General features: G+C 43.4%; 5 protein-coding genes and 1 long non-coding RNA gene across 6 annotated transcripts in view; 5 read left to right on the top strand and 1 right to left on the bottom strand.

Moving 5' to 3' along the window:
* Positions 1 to 654: 654 nt before the first annotated feature.
* LOC108159247 lies at positions 655 to 2365 on the bottom strand. The gene is made up of 2 exons (XR_001775309.2): positions 1740 to 2365; positions 655 to 1678 (listed from the first exon to the last, which is right to left on the bottom strand). It is a non-coding gene; the product is annotated as an uncharacterized LOC108159247 (long non-coding RNA).
* Positions 2366 to 3186: 821 nt separating this feature from the next.
* On the top strand, positions 3187 to 4220 carry LOC108159241 (peroxiredoxin-6-like). The gene is made up of 4 exons (XM_017292365.2): positions 3187 to 3362; positions 3422 to 3796; positions 3852 to 3927; positions 3995 to 4220. The coding sequence occupies exons 1-4, from the start codon at positions 3280 to 3282 to the stop codon at positions 4121 to 4123; spliced, it is 663 nt and encodes a 220-aa protein (XP_017147854.1). The 5' UTR covers positions 3187 to 3279; the 3' UTR covers positions 4124 to 4220.
* A 313-nt stretch (positions 4221 to 4533) lies between these two features.
* The window catches only part of LOC108159238 (potassium channel subfamily T member 2), a 102677-nt gene continuing 83761 nt past the window's right edge, over positions 4534 to 23449 (top strand). The window contains exons 1-2 of the mRNA XM_017292355.2: positions 4534 to 5119; positions 8720 to 9406. Of these exons, the coding sequence (XP_017147844.1) occupies positions 9327 to 9406 (80 nt within the window). The 5' untranslated portion in view covers positions 4534 to 5119; positions 8720 to 9326. The remainder of the gene's footprint in view (positions 5120 to 8719; positions 9407 to 23449) is intronic.
* On the top strand, positions 10520 to 11252 carry LOC108157931. The gene is made up of 2 exons (XM_017290074.2): positions 10520 to 10543; positions 10601 to 11252. Exons 1-2 carry the CDS (start codon positions 10520 to 10522, stop codon positions 11051 to 11053), a joined length of 477 nt encoding a protein of 158 aa, XP_017145563.1. The 3' UTR covers positions 11054 to 11252.
* LOC108157932 lies at positions 11499 to 12099 on the top strand. Its single transcript, XM_017290075.1, has 2 exons — positions 11499 to 11567; positions 11623 to 12099. Exons 1-2 carry the CDS (start codon positions 11499 to 11501, stop codon positions 12097 to 12099), a joined length of 546 nt encoding a protein of 181 aa, XP_017145564.1.
* LOC108157933 lies at positions 12265 to 12908 on the top strand. Its single transcript, XM_017290076.1, has 2 exons — positions 12265 to 12378; positions 12432 to 12908. Exons 1-2 carry the CDS (start codon positions 12265 to 12267, stop codon positions 12906 to 12908), a joined length of 591 nt encoding a protein of 196 aa, XP_017145565.1.

Here is a 23449-nt window from a genome sequence, read left to right as displayed (position 1 = left end):
TTTAGCCATGCCCACATAATTTTATACGATTACTGAATCAATTTTCTACTCGACTGGCTTGTTTTTAATACTTGCTTTTATTATATTTTGGCTAAAACAAGGCTTAAACAAAATAGTTTCAACAAAAAAAACAGTCGCAGTGTTGCTGGTATTTGAAAACATGATGCGTGTATATGCCTTGCATACCCTGTTTTTAAAACGTAATAAATAAAGACATTTTCCCCAAATTGATATGTTTTAGACATATTCGGGCATATGAGTATTAACTTGTATATATATAAAAATATCCTTATACCTGTTCTTGGTATCTGTAGAAAGACGATGAGCAGCAAAATATCATTGAAATAGGTTCACAACAGAGACTAAATTGTCTTTGCATTAATTGGAACATGTTCTCAATTTTATAACACCCATTTCTCCCAGGGTATGCCCAGAAACATTTTGGAATGTGACTCAATCGGTTATTACCGATTCAAATAAATACCGAAGTTTACGGTCTAATTTCCAAAGTATACCGACGAATTATTCATATTCCTCGTTTTTTATATTCCGTTGAATACTACTAGCTAGATAGAACCCTCAGCCCTGCCCACAAATTTGTATCCAATTAATGAACTTATTTTCTACTTGACTGCCATATTTTAAATACTTGACTTTAACAGTTTTTGCCTCAATTTTTATTCCTCAACAATATAGAGTCTTGTCTTGTATGGTGTAAAAAACCTAGCCAACTTAAGCCCTCTCTATTTAAACAGTTCAACGACTTGAGGTAAATGGTAGAAAATCCTGATTGTAAATTCTTCTTGTATATCCATTCTATCCTCTCTCTTTACCCACAAAAACCGCACAATATTTTTCACCTAAACTGGGCTAAAATTAAAGTTAATCAAGACATAGTATAGTATGAACCTCAGAAATATAACGTCTCATTTTTTTAAATTTATGTTAAATATACCGATCTAAAAATTAACTTAGCCCACTTAACCCCCATCTATTTAAACAGTTGAACAATTTGAGTTTAACCGCGGAAAATAATGTAATTGTAAATTCTTCTTGTATATCCATTCTATCCTTTCTATTTCACCTATCTTTCACCTGAACTGCTTTAAAAATTATTCAATTATCCATTTTCGTAGAGTGTATTTTAATACCCACTGGTCTACAATGGTTCTCTGTGCATGATCAATATTCTATGATTTGGATATTCGGTTGAATATTACTAGCTAAGTCGGACCCTCAGCCCTGAACACATAAATGAATCAGATTAATGTATCTATGTAAAAACGTAATGTAAAAAATTCTAAAACTAAAAAATTAGTTTCGACAGGCGGCACCGGCACCTGACATGGAAACTGATTACGTAGACCCTAAACAGACAATCATCTAGTTGGACAAAAACGTTTTTCTCCCAGCATTTTTTCGGATCGACCGTTTCTATATACCAATATGTATGATATGATAAACCGATCTTACTTTGCCGGAGCAGTGCAAAATCATCATTTGTTGAACTTCTTTTGGAACCAAAGTTTTTATATGCTTTTTGATTGCCCGCTAATATCGATCATACAGCTGACATAGCTATATGATCCTCCAGAATTTCAACTCCCTCGGCTTGTACTCCTGTTCGAGGTAATATATAGATATTACAGGGTCGGCAATACTCTTCTTCTGTAATACCCTGAAATATAACGAAATTTACTTAAGCTATTTAAAATAGATTTTAGCTTGTTTTGACTCACTTGCATCTCTGATTCAGCTATATTCGGCATCACTGTTTAAAACTGGTTCCCTCTCAATGTCTTCTTATCGCTCTCTCTCTCTTCGTTAGTTACTCTCTCCGCACTCATTTACGGCAACACGTTATACTCTCTCTCCATCTCCCTCTCCCACGCAAACAACTTATTTCAACCAATACACCACTTCGTCCCTCTCATCTTTGGAATGACATTGTTGTTGTTTTTTCTGACAAACAACGCGTCGGACGACGATAACGGAGGCGAGTGGAAAATTACCAGGGACTTTACAATGGAACCAAATGTTTTTGCGTCTTGAATTTCAGTCTGAAATTGAATAAATTTCTACTAAATGGCTAGACTGTACTGGTTACACGTGTAAGCCGAGGAATTCTCCTCCAAATGACATTCAAAATCCTTATACAGCACTTGGGGGTCTTATTTCCATCTTCGGTGTTGACTCCATTTATCCAGCTGTGTATCCGTTGTCCGAAACAATCCAGTGTCGGCTTTGCAGGTTTCCATTTCACTTTCACAGATCCCAAGTCGGGACAAGATCTCTTCGGAATAGTCTTTCGCCTTCTAAAACAGTGCTCTGTCTGGCCAAGACTCAAATGCTCCTATCCGTGAACACCCAACGGGGAGCGCTCTTTACTAGTGTGGCGGATTTCCATGAAGTTCACCCACACAGGCACACAAAATGTCTCGCTCTTGCCCAGAAACCCACCAAACAGGAGGCTCGTTCCTGTCCGTGGACCCGTGGAGAGAGCAAACCTTTGCCAGTGTGCGTGTTTCTACAGGCCCTCACCAACACCTTCACACAGCGCGCTGCTCTCTTTTGTCACGCACGCCTACTGTCCGTGTGGGAGAGCGCTGTGTGGTGAGCAGAAAAGTGAGCTGGTATTGGTAATTGTAGGCTAAACACCAACACCAATGCAAAGGCGACCGCTCTCTTTCGCGCTTTGGACTCTCTGTTTATGTTTGGAGCCGGTTACGGGCCGGAGAGGATCAGCTGTTTCCACAGCTGTTTGGCAATTGAATTCCTGAAGGAAATTCCGGGATCTTTGCTAATTTGAAGCGAATCGAATAGGAAATATAGGAATGAGGAGGAAACTGTACTTTTCCATTCCATCACGAGTTTCATCACAAAGTCCAGAAATTTCTGTTTCTCGTTTTGGGCGAGGCAAGGTACAGAAAAATGGCCTCAGTATAAGTATTTTTATATGTACATATGTACATATGTAGGTATAGGGGCCTTGCACGAGGTTTTCTATACATGCCCCCTCTCAAGCACAGCTGCTTAGAATCGCTTATTATTCTATATAATCTATACACAACCATAAACATGCGATAAGGCAGCGTCGTACTCGCTTTTACTCCCTCTCCCTCTGTGTCGTTCTCTGTCGCTCTGGCCGAGCAGGTTCGAGTCTGTCGGATATAAAAGCAGGCGACGCCGCTCCATGGGTATTCAGTGGAGGCACAAGCAAGCAAGCGAGCTAAACAAGATTTAAAAGTAGTGAGATTTATTAACTAAAAGTAGTGCAAAATGCGTCTGGGACAAACTGTACCTAACTTCCACGCTGACACCACCAAGGGGCCGATCAACTTCCACGAATGGCAGGGAAACTCGTGAGTTGCATCCAAATCGCATTCATTTCCACTCCCACTAAATACCGAATACCTACTAGATGGGTGGTTCTGTTCTCGCATCCGGCCGATTTCACGCCCGTGTGCACCACTGAGCTGGGACGCATCGCGGTGCACCAGCCCGAGTTCGCCAAGCGGAACACCAAGTGCCTGGCGCACTCCGTGGACGCTCTGAACTCGCACGTGGACTGGGTGAACGACATCAAGAGCTATTGTCTGGACATTCCCGGCGACTTTCCCTACCCGATCGTAGCCGACCCTACCCGGGACCTGGCCGTGAGCCTGGGCATGCTGGACGAGGACCAGAAGAAGGACCCAGAGGTGGCCAAGACCATTCGGGCTCTGTTCATCATTAGCCCTGATCACAAGGTGCGACTCTCCATGTTCTACCCGATGTCCACTGGCCGCAACGTTGAGTGAGTATCCGCTCCAAGATTCCGCCAATGTCCACTCTAACAATCTGATTCCCAGTGAAATTCTGAGGACCATCGACTCGCTGCAGCTGACGGATCGTCTGAAGGTGGTGGCCACTCCAGCCAACTGGACTGTGAGTAATCGTATATCTGAGCCAGATGAGGGATCTCCAAACTGATTGTGATATGTTTTTTCCCTAGCCCGGCACCAAGGTCATGATCCTGCCCACAGTCACAGACGAGGAGGCTAACAAGCTGTTCCCCAAGGGCTTCGACAAGGTTTCCATGCCCTCCGGCGTCAACTACGTACGCACCACCGAGAACTATTAGAGCCATTCATAGTCCTCTCACATATTTGTATTTCCACATTTTCATGCACTACTTTTGTGCCATAAAACAATCAAATAAAGTTAGTTTTTTTACGTAATGAGCCGTGTTAATGCATTTAAAAAAAAAAAACCAAAACCAAAATGCATAATGGGCATACTGGAGCTGCTGCTGTATGAGTTTTCGTAATCTCTACCATTAACTGTTCAACAATTTTGTTCCACGAAATTAGATTAGCCCTAAGCAACGGAATTGCTGCAGCAGACCTCAGCCTAATGGCCGCTACTGTAGAGCAGAGCTTTTCTCGCAAAAGCTTTCTGCCAGCTGAGCTTAGAGTCATCTGTTTTTGATAAGCGCTGCCTCCCACGCACGCCGCCTGTTTCGTTCTCCGCTTCTTTCATTCATTTGGCGCCTGGTCCGCAGTTCAAAATTGTCGATGAGCGCGTGCGGTCGTTCTGCAGGCGAATAACGGTGGACAAAGCTCGAGTTGAGGCTTATTTGTTGTGCGTTCCGTGTTTTGGGCCGCCTCCCTTTTAGGCAAACTACACTACAAAGGAAACAACTTTCGCTTCTCCTTCTGTTTATCCCCTCTCCTCTGTCTACACGGACCTGCCTGCCGCCGCGTATTCTTCATCACTCTGCCGTCCGCGTGGGAGTGTTTCTCACTGTCGGTGAGTGAGTGTAAACGTGCGTGTGTGCGTGGAGTGAGAGTGTAACCCAAACATGTGAAGCGGTGAACAAATCATCTTAACACTCCACCTAGCCCCCAGTGATCTGATCGTTTGTGCGTGTCGCTGAACGACCTCTGCTCTGCAGAACCTTAAGGGGCCACAAAAGTTTTGTGTCCATCTGTAACGATAAATGCAACAACAGCCTCAAGCCGAAAAAGTTCCGCTCCACGCTGTCCTCATAAAATATGCCAAGACATTTACATCTCCGCCGCTCATCCCCCGGCTGCCAGTCGCAATGGCCGGCAAAGTGTTAAAGAGCCACAAAAAGGTACGAAAAACATTTTCCATTGAATAATGCATTCAATTACGACTGTCACATAAACAAATACTCGTCCAGCGAAATCTCTCGTGGGTGGACACATTCTTTTGCTTTCAAATTTACACTCATGGCTAAAATAATGAGTGCACTACATAGTATTTTTTAGTTTATTGCAAATATTCTCATTTAGAGTGTCGTTCGTTAAATAAATTAAACATCAGACAAATAAATAAGCTCTTAATCTGGGACCATCACACTTTTCACCTAAATTGGGAATGAATAAAACACCAAAATATAATTTCCAGCTTATCTGAGATCATTTTGCCTGGGGATGGGAATTGTAACTGAAAAATGAAAAGTCAGCAAAGGGACAAAATTCCATGGCGGTGAGTGAGTGAGAGCGGGTGAGGCAGACAGACAGACAGATGGACAGCCAGATCGGCCTGGCATAAGCCTTAAATATTTATAAAACGATTAAACAATCTTTTATTTTGTTTTCTGTTTTGAAAGCTCTACTCCCAACCTCTCCACCTGCCCTTCATGAAATGTTAATTTTAATTAAGCGTCGCTTCCCAGCTTAAAAAAAGGAAAATGCAAGAAAACTGGGATTAAACAAATCCGAAGGGGCGATGGACGCAAGGAATGAGGGAAAGAGACAATGTGAGCAGCGAGAGGGAGATATATGTATAGAGGGAGGAAGAGGAATGGAGACAGAGGCAATGCTGAAGAAGCGACAATGATAAAACAATAAGTCGGCGGTTGATGAAGAACAGGGGAACAGGAAGAGAGAGGTGTGCGCTGAAGGAAATGCGGAAAGCGGGTCAAGTTTTTGTTATAAAATATTCCAAGTGCCGCAAAAAAGAAAATAAAGCTACGAAAAAATAATAATACCAAGTGGAAGCACGGGGAGAGGTGGGAGAGCGTGGCGCCACCGCGGATGTGGGACTTGTTTAGCAGCTCGGGGGTCCCTTGGATAATACTTGTGCCAGAGACAACTTGTGCGACTTCTTGTGGGACATTGTGTAGGACAAAGAATAATAAAGCTCAAGAAAAACAAAGACAGCAAAAAAGTCTCCCCCTGCCATGGTCCTGATGATGATGATGATGATGATGATGAGAAACTAAGGCCAAACAGGTTAGGGTCCACGGAGAGGGACACGACAAGCGAAAGGCTTGAGACCAGGCGTAGGTAGGCTCGAGAGCGCGTCTGGGTAATTATTGTTGATGAAAACTCACACACAACCACGCATAAACAAGCGGAGAAAATATGAGCCAAAGGCCCCCCTCCCCAACTCAATCCCCTACCGGTAAACAAAATGGAACTTTTCTTTTTTGGCAGTATAATGGATGCACTGTGTCCCGTCGGCGCTCCTTGGCTCCTGCCTGTTCAAGGCGAACAATAATTTGTTATCTGTCCGCTTTTCGGCCCACAGAGTCAGTCGTCTATAAATCAAGAAACCCCAAAAATATCCATCTCACAGCCATCCCATTGTGTGCCGGCAGAAACATAATTAAGATATTATGTATTGCGAGCCCATTGTGCCCATACTCAAATTCGAACCACAAAGGGCAGACTCATTTAATGCGGTGGCATCCCCATAAATAATGATTAGAAAATAAATGGGAAATCCCCCATTTACTATTATCCATTTACCACGAAACACGACACAAAACAACACAGCCCATAACTAGCGAAAACAAATCATTGGTGGGGTTTCATTAAAATGTTGATAAATCCGAGCAAATTGAACCGTTTCCAAATACATACATATGTACATATGTACATAATGCAGCAGTAACAGTGAAACTAGATGTGTAAAGTGATGTGTATTTAAATAGTTGGTTAACAGTTAACAGATATATGGATTATACATAATTATAGGGTACGATTTTGATCGAAGATATGAATGTTTTTTCAAATATATGTACATATATATTTTTTTTTTGATTTTCTTTCTCCTAATAACTTCAATCTAAATTTTACACCGATTTTCTCATGAATCGCACTACATTTATATGTATGTATGTATGTATCTCTACATGTAAATACCAGTCTGCTCGACACGATCATGTCTTAAGTTTTGTTGCATTTCTTTGCTATGTAAAGCATATTTTTGGGTGGAATTTGGGGGTGTAGAATGCATGTAAAATTGATGTAGAATCTGCTACCTCCTATCGCCAAAAAAGCATAGAATTATCGGCAGAAATTTACTCGAAAAGATTGCGTTTACGCATTTCAAAGCAGCATTTAAATTTCGAAATATAAACGCAGAAAATCGGACTTTTCACGCTTTCGTTACATTAAAACAGTCAATATTTAAGATACGTGTATATACAAAAACAATATCCACACTCATTCGAATTGTCCATTTGTTGGCAAATAGAAAAATCTTTTGAAATGTTTATGTAACAGAGTGTTTGCTCGTTGTACTCGTAGTTTACAAGTTTTTTGACAGCATCCATTTAAATATTTGAAAAACAGTCAGATATCGAATTTGAGCTACTAATTAATAGCATTAAATAACGAGTTTAGATAATGTATGGGATATTATTTTATAGAATAGATTTAATTTTTGTTTCCTTAACTCGTATGTACCCAACGCCAATGGGGACCAATCATCCAAGTGATTCCTATCTGGAATACGATATAATATATGTAATTCCACGCTTCACTTTATCATTTTATGAAGTTTTTCTCAATCTGTTTTCTGCATGGACTAGCTTGAAACTTCCGCCTGTGCGGACTAAAACTTTAATGCGAAGGGAAAACTATAAATCTAATTGAAAATTTAATTTGCCAACGACTCCCGTGACTAATGACGGAGCCAGACCCGCACCGAAGGCAGCTGCTGGATACAAATTTGTTAATTTCGCCAGCGCTAATTTGCTGTAACTAATTAAAAAACACTTTAAGTAAAATATTTCGCTGGCATATAAATATGCCGAAGAATGGAGAGGACAGGTTTGAAAGGAAGAGGGACACTGCGAAGCAAATCTAATTAATGTGCGAAACAAACGCACGGGAAATTTATTTAGCGCTTTCCAGGAGGCACCGGAACGGCAAGGTACGGCAAGGTACGGCACGTCGCACCTGAGCCATCTCGGGCTGGCGGCAGCGCCTGGCGGCAATAATCGCGTAAATTTTTCACAAACAGACAACAACAAGTGGTAGAGCGAGTGGCTCAAGTGGCAGCCAGCACTGCCAGCATCTCCTACCGTCCATTGTCTGAGAGATGATTTGATTTGGCCGCCTGCCTGTAAATAATAGGCCCGATGCTGAGGCTCCTGCTTCCACCCACACTCATATGTCCAACTGTCTGTGTGCTTGTCCTTCGTCCTTTGTCCTTGTTTAAGTGTGTTGTTTGAATTGAATTTGTTGCTCTTTGACGAGAATGCGGCACCGACAGTCGAGATTTATAGGTCGAGATGAATGGGTTTTCAGCACGGCAGGGGCAGGGCGCAACAATAGGAGCAACAACAAAGCGAGTGCAAAACGGTTAAGCATTCATTTAGTAATTTCAATACCACATCACCTTTCGAAAATCATCATCAGCGTTCCTGCTTAACGTCTCAATGGAGTAACATTTTGTTTCTTTCAATATTTTGCAGAACCATGACCGAGCTGGGATCGATATTTGAGCAAGCACCTGTCACGAGATTGTTGGTATGCCAATAAATTTGCCCGTGCAATCAGTTTAATTAAAGAGCCGTCAGCGGTTGGGCCCTGTGAATTGTGAAGTGGTTCCAGGTGCGCGGAGCACACAAGGGTCTGGGGCATTGTGCGTACAGAAGGACACTCGCCAATCTGTGGACGCGCCTCCGCTCGCCGCGGCCCAACCGGGCCAGTGGCGGCTACTTGCTGACGGGCACAAGTGCGCCGCGTGACGATGAGCTCGTCGGTGGGTCGTTGCCAGGACGAAGGCGTCTGCAACCGCAGCAGGACCAAAAGCAAGAGCAGCAGCAGCAGCAGCAACAACAACAGCTAGGTGCCGGATACGCAGCCCCCAATGAGTGTTTAATTAATGTGACAGACTTTAGTGATATTCAAGAGAGTAGCGAGGCTGGCGGGGCTAGCGGGGCTGGAGCAACGACTACGGCAGCTGTCACTGAGCTGAAGGTGCCGCCCATAGCGACCACGAACATCAGCAGCAACACCTCCAATACCGACACCATCAACAGCAACAGCAACAGCAGCAACAGCAACAGCAACAGCAACATGTCACGCATTATCCAACCACGTTATCGGTTCCGAGATCTGCTCCTGGGCGATTTCTCGTTCAACGACGATGGCGAAAGGTAAGTAAAAATGACCACCTACCACGGTGGCAGCATTGCGCATACGCCGCGTGACAGACCCATCCCTCAATAAATAGAGCTAAGCGCCAACCGAGTGAGCCCGGAATAGAACGTTAATTACGCTCGCCAACTGCAATTGGCAAACCGATTTACCATATTTACTTTATATGTATGTCCAAGGGGCCTTGCTGGCGATCGATGAATCGATTTCCGCTTGACATGCAATGCGTGGAGAGGGTCGAGGGTCGAAGGTTGAGGGTGGTTGAGTGTTGGTGCTATCCTGCCCCGGAGTCTCTTGAATTATGCAATATTCACCGTTGCGAGGCTTGGACTCTGGGGTCAGCTAATCTAGGTCTCGGAATGGGATCAAAGCACTTTCAGTAAGCGATTGGCCCCCCCCTTTTTTTTAATTCCTTATAATTATTTGCTTGAATGTTTGAGTAAAATAAAAAATAAAAAACTCGTATATTACATACGGTACACACTGTGGAAAATAATCTCTTGAAATCTATAATAAAAACCTGATTCTAGATCTACTTTTATTCAAGAATAAATCTTAAAGACTGGGAGAGTGTATTTCTTGAAGTCGGTAAAAATCCAAGTACTCGTATATTCGGGCTAAATTAAATTGATATCAAATCCGCCTTTCGTTCAACTAAGAAAACAATCTAACCAAAGAATAAACCACTCCGGTCTGTACTGTCATTGTTCCATCCCGATTTTGGCAGCAACCACCCGACCCCTCCTCGACTGCATCAAATAGAAACCAGTGGAAAAGGAAAATCACCGAAAATCAATCAATAGCCGCAGCTCTTGTCATTCTTTTTGACTGGAATTAAAAAAAAAATATAAACCGAAAGGTGGCCACCGAGAAGGGATACGTGAATAATTTGATTTAAGGGAAACTCGTTTAAATATTTGGACCAATCGTTTTATTTGTAGAGTGCTTTTTTGGCGATAATCTTTATGAGTTTTTAATTGCTTATTTAGTGGGGAAGCAGTTTGAGGCTGCCTCGCCCAGAGGATGGATGAACCACGCTTAGTACACTTTCAGTTGAAGCTATGATTGCCCAACGCTCTTCCCTCTTTTTGGTGGGTATTTGTGTGGTTTCTATGATAACTGAAGCCAAGGACGCGGTATGTAATATTCGGACACATCAAGAGTTTCGGCGTTGACGATTTCGCATTTTGTAGGTTGTTGGCCGCAAAATAAAGACCACGCTCTTGTCCACAGAGTTTAATTATGATGGAAATTACGTAGAATACTTTGGTTTGGATCCTGGAAAATCCAAGGGCTTACTCGGAAATTTAACGAAACCGATGACAAAAATTTTCATGGACATTCGAGTCGTCAACGAGGTGATGCAGCGGGTCGTCTATAAGATAGAGAATTTCGACGGATGTGCATTTCTAAACAATCGCGTGATCTCTCGGATATTCTCCCGATGGTACGATGCTATCGTGGGCAACACCACGCACTTCAAGTGTCCCGCTCGGCCGGGTATCTACTACCTCGAAAACGGGTCTACTACGGGCTTGGTGTCGCCGTATCTTCCGGCTGGGACCTTTCGCGTGTCTGTGCGAGTGAAACCGGTCTACGGCGGACCCTTTGCAGTTGAGATCATCTGGCGATATATGAGGAAATAATTTTTTGTCGCAATGATAATTGCTGCTAAAATGCGCAGAAAAGGAACAATTAAAGCAGTAATGCAAATACAGGTCTGAGAGGGTATCATATTGTCTTATAAGGACTGTATCGTTCAAACTTGTTTAGTGGTTGTTTCTGACATTTCGCTTCCATCGGAACGTGTCCCCAATTAAGTACAAAGTGGACTCATCAACCCATCAGATGGTTAGCTGTGCTAAATATATGGTTTTACTCGTGTAGAGATTACCACTAATGGCTCATCAATCAAGGGTGAACAGGGGAAGGATACATGGCATGGCACTAAAAGCCGACGAGTCACCTGACTTGACACAGAAAAATCAAGCAATTTTCTGGTCTTGTCGCGTGTTAATCTGCCAATTAATAGCCCATCAATGGGATGGAATCAAAGCTGAATGGAAAAATGATTGTAGGGGATAGTCCAATATGATCGCTGGCTCTGGCAGATGGGTGTGGGCTCTTCTGGGCATTCTTACGGCTGTGGCCTGCAAGCAGGTTTGTCTCTTCTCGAGATCACGTTGGTCGGTCTTCCAATTTCATTCTTCCACAGCAGCCGTCGGTTTTCCGGAAGGGAAGATTAAAGTTAGTTTTGGAAGCTCTGGAAACCAGTTGCGACGGCAAAAGCGTGGAGTATTTCCGCAGGGTTTCCAGTGAGGGATCACTGTACACCTTTCGGGTGGTTAAGCTGGCACCTGCCTTCACCATTGACATCGCTCTTCGGGTGCAGAAGTCGAAGCGGCTGATGTACAAGCTGGACAACTTTGATGGCTGCAAGTTCCTCGAAAATCCGCTGGTGAACAAGGTCCTTGGGTATGTCTACAAGCGGCTGATTGTCAACGGCCGCTTCTTCAAATGCCCCATCCAGCCGGGTGTCTACTTCCTGAAGAACGAGGGCGCTGTGGAAATCCTGCCCAGCTTTCATCCCACCGGACGCTACCAGCTGACAGTGCGGCTCAAGATGCCCAACAGTCGGGGCCCGTTTCTGATGCAAATGCTCTGGATATACAACATTGTGCGCATCAAATAAAACCTGGCCACACGAGCAGTGCCTATACATACGAGTATGTATGAACATACGTATATAAGCTCCGATTTTCTCTGACCGTTCTTTGCCAAGAGTGTTGTTTTCTGGCTGAATGACTTTGTTTGGGGGTCAATTAATTGCTCATTAATGACATAGTTAATAGCCGCAATGCAAATGACGATACATGCCAGTCGATTGTACATTGTCATGGCATTTGGTTTTCGTGTTTGCCTCTGTGTCCTTGTGCTTCCCTGTCTCCTCGCTGTGGTTGCTAAGGAGGAGGTATAATTAGCCAGAAGTTTCCTCAATCCATTGCTGAACCTATTATTTTTCAGAAGCCGCTTGTCTTCAGGAAGGGAAACATAAACTTCACATTGGAGTCCCTCGAGACGTTCTGCGATCACGACTATGTGGAGTACTTTCGCAAGGTGCCCAACGCGGGGCTGCTCTACACCTTCCGCGTGACCCGGCCGGCCACTGCCTTCTCCATTGACATCACCGGGAAGGTGCTGAACACCCAGAAAGTGATGTACCGGACTGAAAACATAAACGGGTGCGAATTCCTCAGGAATCCCCTAATGAGCAAAGTTTTCGGCATCATTTACAAGCATCTGGTGGTCAATGGCACTTTCTTTGAGTGCCCCATCAAGCCGAAAGTGTACTTTCTGAAGAACGAGGGCACGGTGGCGGTACTGCCCTCCTTCCATCCGCCCGGACGCTTTCAGATCTCCATGAGGGTAAAAATGGCCGAGAGCCGCCAGCCGTTTGTCATGGAAATGCTCTGGAAGTACAGAGTTGTTCGCATCAAATAAACATATTTGCATTTGGAGGTGTGCAAATTGGTTTAGTTGTCTCTAACCCTCGATGTACATATGTATGCTTTCTTGCGTTGCCCATACGCCGCGTGGTACGCACTTATTCCCGGTGGGGTCGTAAGGTCACGTGTGCGCCTGTGTCTGTGTGTGTGCCACTCGCGAAATCATAATTTGACGGCAATGCCTTCTTTGCATTTAATGTAGCGTAAACATTTTAATTTTTTATGAGCCTCGCCTGCCACAGCCACGGCCAAAGTCTCATGCTCTGTCCGGATATGGAGCACAGCTCTGCCTCCCCCCCTCCCTCTTCCCTGCCCTGCTCTGCTCTGCTCTGCTGACTGCGACGTGCGCAAGTGGCCGTGGCAGTTGCCTTTATAATGCCACGTAGTCCCAGCCACTTGCCCAGGCCCAGGCCCAGGCCATGGCATGACCCACGCCACTATGGGCTCAGTGTGTGTTTTGGGTTGTTACTGTGTCACGGATGCCTGCACGTCGTGCCTGGCCGGGCTGCTCTACCTGAAATCGGTTATAAACGATTTAGCAGGCTCTAGCAAGGCTCGGCTCCCAGTGCTCACTTGAGTGTGCGGCATCCAGCGTCTTTGCCACGCATGCTGTGCGTTTCTGGGGCCCAAACGAGTTGTCGACAAGTCCCCCAAGAGAGCTCAGAAATGGGAATTTCATTTACTGATTCGTTGACTGGGTTTATCTGGCAACGGATTCAGTTGAGGAATAAAGTGCAGTGATTTATGCCGAATAATTCAATATTCTACCAAGAATATATTTTTTTTTGTAGCAGGCTTTAGTCAGAACAATTTTACACCTGGCTGCACTTTTTCAGGAAGAACATTTCCCATTTCCCATTTGTCCATAGAGGGTGAGAACATTTCCTGTTCGGTTTGATCGGCTTGCCTTCGTATTGCTCTCTTGAAAAAATCCTTGTGGGCGTCGGATTAAAGGCTTTGCGGCACGGAATACCTTTTCGGCCGAAACCCTTTTTTTTATGAGAAATATTTAATAAATACGCGGAAATTTCGCTTTTGTTTTTCGTGCCTTGACGACAGCGTTTCAAGATCAAGATTTATGGGGTCTTAAATACAACATTTTATGGCCTAATCCGACCTATAAACTAAGGCCTGGCCTGACCAGGCCTGGGCCCAAAACTGTTTAATTGCCCCACCAAATGACTTTGGAATTTTGGGATTTTAATGGCCACACGTAGCCAGAGCTATATGTCAAAATGGCTTTAGTAATTTGTTGGCACTCGTTAACCGATGAAATGATCCCAAATTCTGTGACGAATGTAACAAAATATAACATTTCAGATGCTCCCACACTCGCTTTAGGTTCCTAATAAAGGTCAAAGTTGAGGCTACTTGAGCGGATTCAGACAGCCCACTTTGGCTTCATTAGCATCGAATTCCCAAACACAATTTTTCCGCTCGCAAGCACTTGAAATGGCTTGGAAAATACGCCCAGCACTTTTCTTGACGTAACACGAGTAAAATGTTCAATTAGGCAGCGGTGGGGGGCCTTCGTTTACCTTTAATAAAAAAGGGGTTTCCATCCAAAGTTTTTTTTCTCATTATATTTAAGTGGAAAATGCCCACAAGCAACGGCGGAGAACCCATCTCAACAAGTGTAAGGAACAGAATGGATCGAGAAAAACCGCAAGCTCAGCAGGAAAAGGGCTCGTTGAGGACGAGTAATGGAAAATTACATATTTTTTTCGCACGTTTAACACAATTTCCGGGCCAGAAAGCAACAGAAATTTGTGCACATGATAGCCAAGCCCTCACTTTGATTCATCCATCCAGCGTGCAACTTTATCTTTCGTTGGAATACGTACCCACACAGACTGCTGATTATACGACGAGAAGCGGAGGGACCACAACATGAGGGCCTGTTTGTGAAGCACAATTTCCCATCACATTCGCATAAGTTTTGGACCAGGAGCTGACACACTTGTGAAATGTGCACCGTAATGACTTATGCAAATCGCATCGCATTTTTCACCGCATCCTGGCCCAGGTTTTTCCACTTGTACTTCAATTACAGCCCTGCCAGAACAGGCCTGCCTTCTCACTTTTGGATCTAAGTGATTGTTAAATTATTTAATTAAACGATTAAGAAGATACATATATGTATGGCGGTCCCGACTGCTGAGGCCAGCGTTCTGTTGTTCGTGTTCTGCCCCTTATTTCAAGACCAGCCATCGAGGGTTTGTGGAGGGGTCCTTGCACAATCTGGGCAACTATAATTATCCTCGCATTGTGCAAGACACAACGCACCCACAGGTTGCTGCTGTACTGTGTTCAGTAATGGATAGGTTTGGGTCGACATGAACATGGCTCGACCGGAGGCTCCTCAAGGCCGTCTTGCAGGCCAAATGAAGTGAATTATGCATACAGTTCTATATATATCAATGGGTCCCACGCTGTTCAGCTATTCAGCTCCATTCAGACGCATTCTGTCCGACGTCAGCGACATCAACAATTGGTGGGTGGAATGCAGTTCTCCTGCCCTAATGGGCTGCACTTTGCAGGATACTCGTACCCTGTAGATAATCGTTATACTTAACGGCAACGATCATTCAACGAGAGACAGTGAATTATTACCAGGAGTTCTGTAATGCCTTACTAGCATTGCAGTAATTTTGTAGTGAGAAAAGTTGGCACTGCCAAGCGTTCGGATGTAAGCCATCAGCCAGTCAGTATTGTCCTGATGCTCGACATTAATGTTTTACTAGCTGAATGGCGGCCTTGGCTGTTCCATTATGACACATCCACGGACTGGAGGAATTCTGTGCAATGTTGACAAAACAAAAGATTGAAATTAACAATAAAATCTATTGTTTTAGTTCATTGAGAGTAAACTGGCATGGTAAAACTAATCACACACATATTTCACTTAAATTTTGCTCACTTTTAATATGAATATAAAACAATTATAATTGGTATATCAAATTTGAACTAAAAATATATATTTTGTATCTAAATGTGAAAATATTTATATTAAATAAATTAGCGGACCCTGCCACGTTTCGCTGTGGCGCAAATTGTAGTTGCACGAATAAGAAATGAGTTTAAAAAAATGATAAAAAAATCAATTTCTTCGCTATCTTCGCTGGCAAATACAAAAAACTAAAAAAAAATTTGGGCCAAAGCGGCCAAACCGTTCTTAATTGATGAAATCCAATACATTTTTATTTATATATTTATTCAAAAAAATGATATATATTTATTTTAAATATGAAAAGTATTTGTAATTATTTTAAATAATAATTATGAAAACAATTTTTTCGAAGTTCTCGAAGATAAATCTATTTATTTTTATTTTATTTTTAAATATAATTAATTTATAGTTATACAATGTATAATTTCAAGGCATTTTTTTCTTTAAGTGTATTCTACTTAGTTAGCTTAATGTCCGATTTCTTAAGGACTACTTTCTACATCGATCCTCCATTCCCCCCATTAACAACACACATTTACCATTTACCATTTACCACAAAAAATAAGGATTCTCAGTAATAAAATTGGCCGTCGGACCTGTGCACATACATAAATATGTACATATGTATGTAAACACTCGTACGTTCATATTTATGTACGTACAGATTAACATTTGAGTACATACAAATAGAGCTTACCCGGCGGCTATTCGGAATGTTTCCGTTTCTATTTTCCGACTGTGGCAGCGTCATCGTCTATTTTTACACCTAGCAACAACAAAGAGCGAGCTGGGAAGCTCATCGCAGCGGGTGGCCCGGACTGAACTCTCACATTTTGGCATTGGTTCGGAGGGCAAAAGAGCAATACAAACAGCGCTTGTGTTCATCAATGAAAGAACACTCGTAAATAAATAATTATGTGCTCCGCAACTATAGGCGATGGCCCAGGGATCGATGTGGTGTTCGGACCGAGCCAAGCCCGAACCCAAAATCGAAACCAGCAAAGCCACCTGGCAAGGCCAACAGCATTTGCGGCAAAATCTAAACTGCAGCCGTTTTATGGACTCTTTTGTGCTCAAAGTCGAGTTGCTTTTGTCGGTGTGTGAGTGTCTTTCAGTGTGTGACCGGGTGGGAGGACGGGTGTCCTGGCCGAGCCAAAAAGAAAAGTTCCAAAATCAATCAACGTGCGAAAAAGGCAATTTGTGGCTAGCAGCCAGCTTCCAAAGGTTGGATGCCAAAGACCGAAACCTTAAATATACTATCATCTTCGTCGGGAACTACTTACTGTCCTGCTGCTATCCAACCTGGTCTTCAGATAGGCTGGAAGTTCCACACATGCTTTGTGGATACTCAGCTATTAAATACAAATTTTCGCAATATTTATGGAAAGGGAAGTGGTTAAAGATCGGTCTGTTCAAGGCCTATTTTTATTGTTTTAACTAATGAAAGTAATTTTTTAATATATCATTAATATGTTACCCAAAACTATAACTGTCTGAGGTTAATATGCCTATATATTCTTTAAGTGGGTACATATGGAACAAAGAACTAATTGGATTGTAAAACTCTTTTGTGGGTTGCTAAATATTTTATTAAATTAATATACCCTACCATCAATGAGAGTACACTATACCAATGCTTGAAAATTCTATTATAAGTAAAGTTCCCTTGCTGTTGCTTCTTCGGGTGTAGGAGCGGGTGTGGGTGAGGGTGTGGGTATAGGAGTGGGTATCTGGAGGTGTACGAGTAGGTGTGCTGCGGGGATGACCGTTTTATGTTGACAACTTTTTTGTACCGACAAATGTGGCGCAAAACATGAGCAATTCTCGACTTTTTGGGACCCGACCCGACCGGACAGGACCGGACCGGGCTGGCCTTTCTTATTGCTTAACAAAATAAATATTTCAGCTGTGTCCTGTCGCTTATTGTCCCCGGAGTGTCGTTGGTCAATGATGCATTTAATAGCGTTCGCTCCAGCAACTTCGCTTTCTTAAGATTTTCGCGGTGCTTACGAGTATTTGTGACAATAAACAATAAAGAATTTTTCAATTTTCGGTGGAGGAGGGTATCCACGCCTGCGGGGACCCCTGCCCACGCAAATTTAATTAGCAGAATGCCCATGCATGACTGGGACATTTTAAATTTAGCAATTACGTGGGAGGCGAAAGGTACAGGTGCGACAGACCGACCTCCGTCAGGGGCCGGTGCCAGTGCAGCCAGCCAAAGCGGATATCCTTTCTAGCAGGGTAGAATCAAGTGAAGCCAAACGAAACCGAATCGAATCGCCCAGCATAAAGCGAATCAAGAGAAGCCAAGTGGAAGGTAGGGATACTGCACGGAGTCCGCTGACTGATTGCCGGTCCAGGCCAGCAGACAGAGCTATCCATCCGATCCGGCAGCCAGCCAATTCGAATGGCTACGGATTTATGCAAATTTTAACGTACTTTGCGGCTGAGGCTGTCATCTTGCAGCCACTGCAAGTGCTCGGGGAAACAAAAGGTGCCACGGAAGCGCGAAATTGTATATTGGAATACGCGGCTCAAAATCATTTAAGCCGTCAAGGGAGTTTTCCCTTGATTTGCTGGATTCAACAGAAGTCTCTTTACATAAACCTTAAAATGGAATACAAATATTTGTGTGTCTATTTGTGCTATTTATTTACTTTGAATGGGGTATTCACCGATAGCTAAGAAGTCTGCTAAATTTTGCATTTATTCAGACCTTAAAGTCTTCGACTTTCGATAAGGAACAGCCGGAGTTATATACTCCGGTTTTTGGCAGCCGATGAAAGCCGCGCTATAAAAAATATATACTGTATCTGCAGATGCTAATTCTTAAGCCGGCCTAAGACTGGGCTCTTAAAAAGGGAATCCTCCAGCTCGAATGACAGACTTGAGGCTTCGCGGTTCCTTGGTCGCATCCAATCGGACACTAATTACCCGCAAAACGGCAAACGAAATTCTGTTCAAACCCCAAAACCCAAGCTCAAAGAATTTCAATTTTCAATTGAAGTTCCTTTCATTGGAGCAATTAAAACTAATTGAATCGTTTCAAGTTTTCAGCGGGTGCGAGAGTGAACTGATGTGGAACTGACGCAATTGTCGCAGTCAACTCGATTGCTGGGTAATGAGTGTGGTCCGAAAATGAGGATAGGAAGGCACTATCAAAACGAAGGGACAGGAGGAGGATGATGGGTCCTAGAAGTGTGCTGTGTGCTGGACAGAGAAAGTGAAAGCAAACATTTGCTCGCCCGGCAGGAGTGTTGGTTAATATCGAAGACAACAGCCGGGGCAGAAAATAAAAGAAAGCCGTAAGGCAAATAAAAGAGTTTTACTCTGCGTCTCCGTTGTTCTTGTTATTTAAGTAGTTGCTGTGACAAAGTGCAATGACGAGCAACGGTTTTATTTACACTATGACCCTCTGCCAGGCGGGCGTTGCTTGTGGGCGTGTACACACACACACCCACACACCCACACACCCACACGCTCAACAACACAGAACAGTGTCGCCATTTTCGAGGGGAATCTTGTGACGTTACCTTCAGTCCTTCAGTTTCGGGCCAGAACACAGACAGGTAAAAGAATTTGCTGCTTTACCGGTCCATCGCTCCTCCGGTAACCTCGTGGCTAAAGCTTCAGAGCCAAGAGATGGTCTACGGTCCGCCCCATCACTGTCCTTGTCCCTCACTCTTTCTCAGTGTGCAATTTCCTAATGGAGCAGAGTTTTATGTTTCCAAAAAACAACAACACGACCAGATTCGGGGACGTACATGATTTCGATACACTTACCCTTACCCTCATCCTACCCTAAAGTAGTATAAGCTCGAAGGAATGATTGAGTTCGTGTACCCTCTGTAAGGGTATGCCAAAGCAGAAAAATGCATTGCACAGTGCAGAAACACGATACAGTTCGAAATGGAAACGGGAATTGTCCGAGAAGCGACACTGAGCGGTTGACATTCGAGAGTCCTGCGCCGCGCCGTTTGCCTTTCAGTGGGTATCCCCCAGATGCCCGGCCAGGCGTGTCCAGGACCGAATCATACATCAATTACTGTCTAACCAAATGGCGTTCAATTAGCCCACAAGCGAATGGGACCTACGTTCCATCCAGTCACAGCCCCAAGCCCCAAGGAACTGCTGTTTCTTATTCAAAATTCAAAGCAACCCAAACCAAATAGAGGGGTACAGTGAAGGCTCCCACAAGCGAATATGCATTGAGATCCTCGACTGTTTCGTTTTCTGAGATACTTCCTTCCAGAAGTCCTTCCAAGAGATCCTTTTGCCTTTTAAAGTGAATATCTTCTACTTTTCCTGAAGTTTTTGTGCAATTTCCATAAATTGTGGAATCGTTTTATATATTTTATATCTATTTCTGTTCGTTCACGAGGGGGTTTCTCTGTAATTTACCGTCACGTTTTCCTTGCATAATTGAACGACCTGTCTGTGGTCTTTCTCCCGTTTCTTCTACTTCGATATTCTCTTTTATTTTTTTGGTTCTGTTTAAGCAACTGTGTCTGGAGGATGCGATATCCAAATACATATAACTTTTATTTTTGCTTTAGGAAACACACACGAAAATATTATATGCCCACAAGTAGCACAATATTTTATAATATAACTTCCAGAAACGGAAACCCAGTGCGAGAGCAGACACACGTATCCTGTGTGTTAGATGAGAAAGGATACTTCCATAAAGCTTTAGTTAATTGATATGACATTGTGAGCGGCGTGGTTTTTGGAGGCTTTGGCACAAATTCAAACAGCCCGTAAATTCAATGTGTCAATCAAAAATTGTACCCGAAAATACGGACGCGAAGGTTCGATCGAGTCGCACCCACACGTGTTCCAAAATAAATATTGACAGTCCCAACAAGCGACAAAAAAAAAAAAACAACGAATATTTGGAAACTGTCGCGCCTCGCGAGATGCTGCCCGGACGCGTCAAAAGGCAAAAAATGAAAAGGTATAATAAAGAAAAAAGGAAATACGTGAAATGTTACATAATTCATGGTGGCAACGAGCACAGTCTGGCTCCGTGACGCCCACTCTGGCTCTCAGTTTTAGTATCAGTCACAGACTCTCGCAGGATTCGCATAAATATACAATTTAGTTTAGGCATTTGAATATTTCTTTTCCCGCCCTCCCTTCCCCATCAGTCTTGCGACGAGCCGAGCCGGCAGCAGCTGCGTTCCAAGGTTTCCTTCAGGATTTGCCAGCCCCCTTTATTCATCGGAACCTGACACTAATGAAAAAAGCGAAATCGTGTAGAGAGCTGAGAGTTCGATGCTACTAAAGGGAACAGCATTAAAGTGTGTTATTCATTTTTAAAGGTATTTCGGGGAGATACCTTGTCCTGGAAATAAACATGGGAAAGAATGGAAGAAGCTTCGAGGGACATATGAGATTGAGTTTAGTTTGGGAAGGATAATAGTTAGGGTTAAACTTTTCAAGAAAGCACGAAATTTAAAGACTTTCCGTGAACCGTGCTTTTTTCAAACAATTTTGAATAATTAATATGCGGCTTAAATCGGTAATCAAATTACCCAAATTGTGTTAACGCTATTCACTCACGTTCACCTTTTTGTTTGATTACATTTGGAAATTGGCTCGACGGCTCCGCCGCATGCGAGTGAAATCAAATCGAATTGAATCAGCAAAATTACACGCTCTGTGCAGTAGTGTGTACATATACGAACATTGAAGCTATAAATAAAATATGCCAGAAAATTTAATTCACTTAGAAGCGACTTTAAAGCGTTATACCAAACATAATTGTTTTCAAACGACTCGATCTGCTGTAGGAATGGAGCGCGATCTCCATCTTTTGAATACAATTGTATCCAAGCTTGTAAGTGAATAATCCTGAGGTTTTGTTCTTGAAAGTGACATAAAATGTGCAGTTTAAGCTTCTTGAAATATGATTTCTGCAATAGGTGTCCAATGTGATAAAGGTATTTATGTTAGCTCTACTTAAGGTTGATGGTTTAACCTGAAATGATGATTATTTTGCTTCTAATGTGGGATGATTGCTTAGTTTGAGTTGCCTCTTTGGCACTCTCCTGTGCCGCTTTGACCAAACTCCCATGACCTGCCACAGTTTCAGGTTTTTTCTCCTTTTTTGGTGTTACTTGAAAGCTGCATCAAGTCAGACATTTGTGCATCTATCTGCATACTATTTGGGAACTTTAAAAGGTCCTCTAAGAGCACCAGACGAGGACAGCGTGTGTCCTGTCTGTCATCTGTCTGACTGAAATGCAATCTCAGCCTCGAGACCCTAGGGGAGGCATCCCCCCCCGTGCAGTTAGTTTGAATACAGACTCGTGCATATTTCATCATCACGCGTGAATATACTCTTTTCTGATAACTCCATGGGGAATACATATATCAAAAATTCATATTTCTCGGCCTTCCCTTTTTCTTTTTTTTTTGCACTTGGATGCCAATTTATTTGTATTAATGTCCCTAGTGATTTCGGTTGGCCCTATCAGCACGAGGGGATGGCTCGCAGGATGTTGGCCTGAAAGAGATATTATCTTTGTGTCGGCTTTCCACATCTTTCCTTTGCGGTTTTAGTAAAAATAATTCTAGGGTACTCGTGGGATACATTGGGAATGTAGAGGCAAGAATGGATATCAGTTTATCAAATAAATATTTCTTTGTGGAAAACATTTAAATCTGTCATCGGCCCATGCCTTTACATCGACTTAAAGCTGAAAATTCTTCGTTGCCGAGTGTCCTTACACACAATGAATGGGGTATCCCCTGGTCGTGAGTGCCAGTGTCTGTCAAGGATGTCTCGAGCTGATTCTGGCCACCGACTGTTGTTTGGGAGCGAGCCCTGTTTGCTCCTGCCTGCTCCTGTCTGCTGCCTGTTCAAGGGTGCTCTCTTGTCTGTGATGTTCATCTCTTGTTCCGTCTGTGGGTACACAAAATAGCATAAATATTTTTGCATTATTGCCCGCCTGGCTATCTCCGTGTCCGGCCAGTAGTTTCCACTTTTTACACATTTTTGTTTCGCCATTGTTTGGAGTTGACAGCTGGGCGAACCGCACACTAAGCGCATAGGTCTGCCAGAAGGTACTCGTACATATCTCGGTCTCGACTCCTTGGATCTGTCGAAAGAATGCGGCATGTAAATTCGGTTTGACATTTTAATTACACTACAACTCAAGAGCCTGCGCCCATACGTGAGAGTCAGCCTGGGTCTGAGTCGGTGTAGTACGTGTTAACGAAAGTTCAGTTTGCACGGCTCTTCTCTGACATATTAATGCATTCCGGCAAGATTAAGCAGTCAGAGAGAGCTGTGCTCTGGCATAATTGGAACCACCTGACGCGAGTCAGGCTCCGAGGCATGGTAGGCTGTCAAGCACTCAATTTAGGCCATCAACTAGTGCCTGATTCCACGCACTTGGCGTCGAAACAAATTACTGACTAAAGTCCTTTCTCCTGGCGGCAGTGGCTGTGGCTGTGGCGGTGGCTGTGGCGGTGGCGGACTCCTTTCTGGCATATCTTCACATTCTAATTTATTTTTATATTATGTTGCCTTGATTGTGTGCCTTCACTGCGGATCCATTTCGGAATGTTTGCGT

This window comes from Drosophila miranda, chromosome 3 (genome assembly GCF_003369915.1).
Source record: "Drosophila miranda strain MSH22 chromosome 3, D.miranda_PacBio2.1, whole genome shotgun sequence".
NCBI lineage: Eukaryota > Metazoa > Arthropoda > Insecta > Diptera > Drosophilidae > Drosophila > Drosophila miranda.
This window is presented reverse-complemented; position numbering and strand designations above follow the sequence as displayed.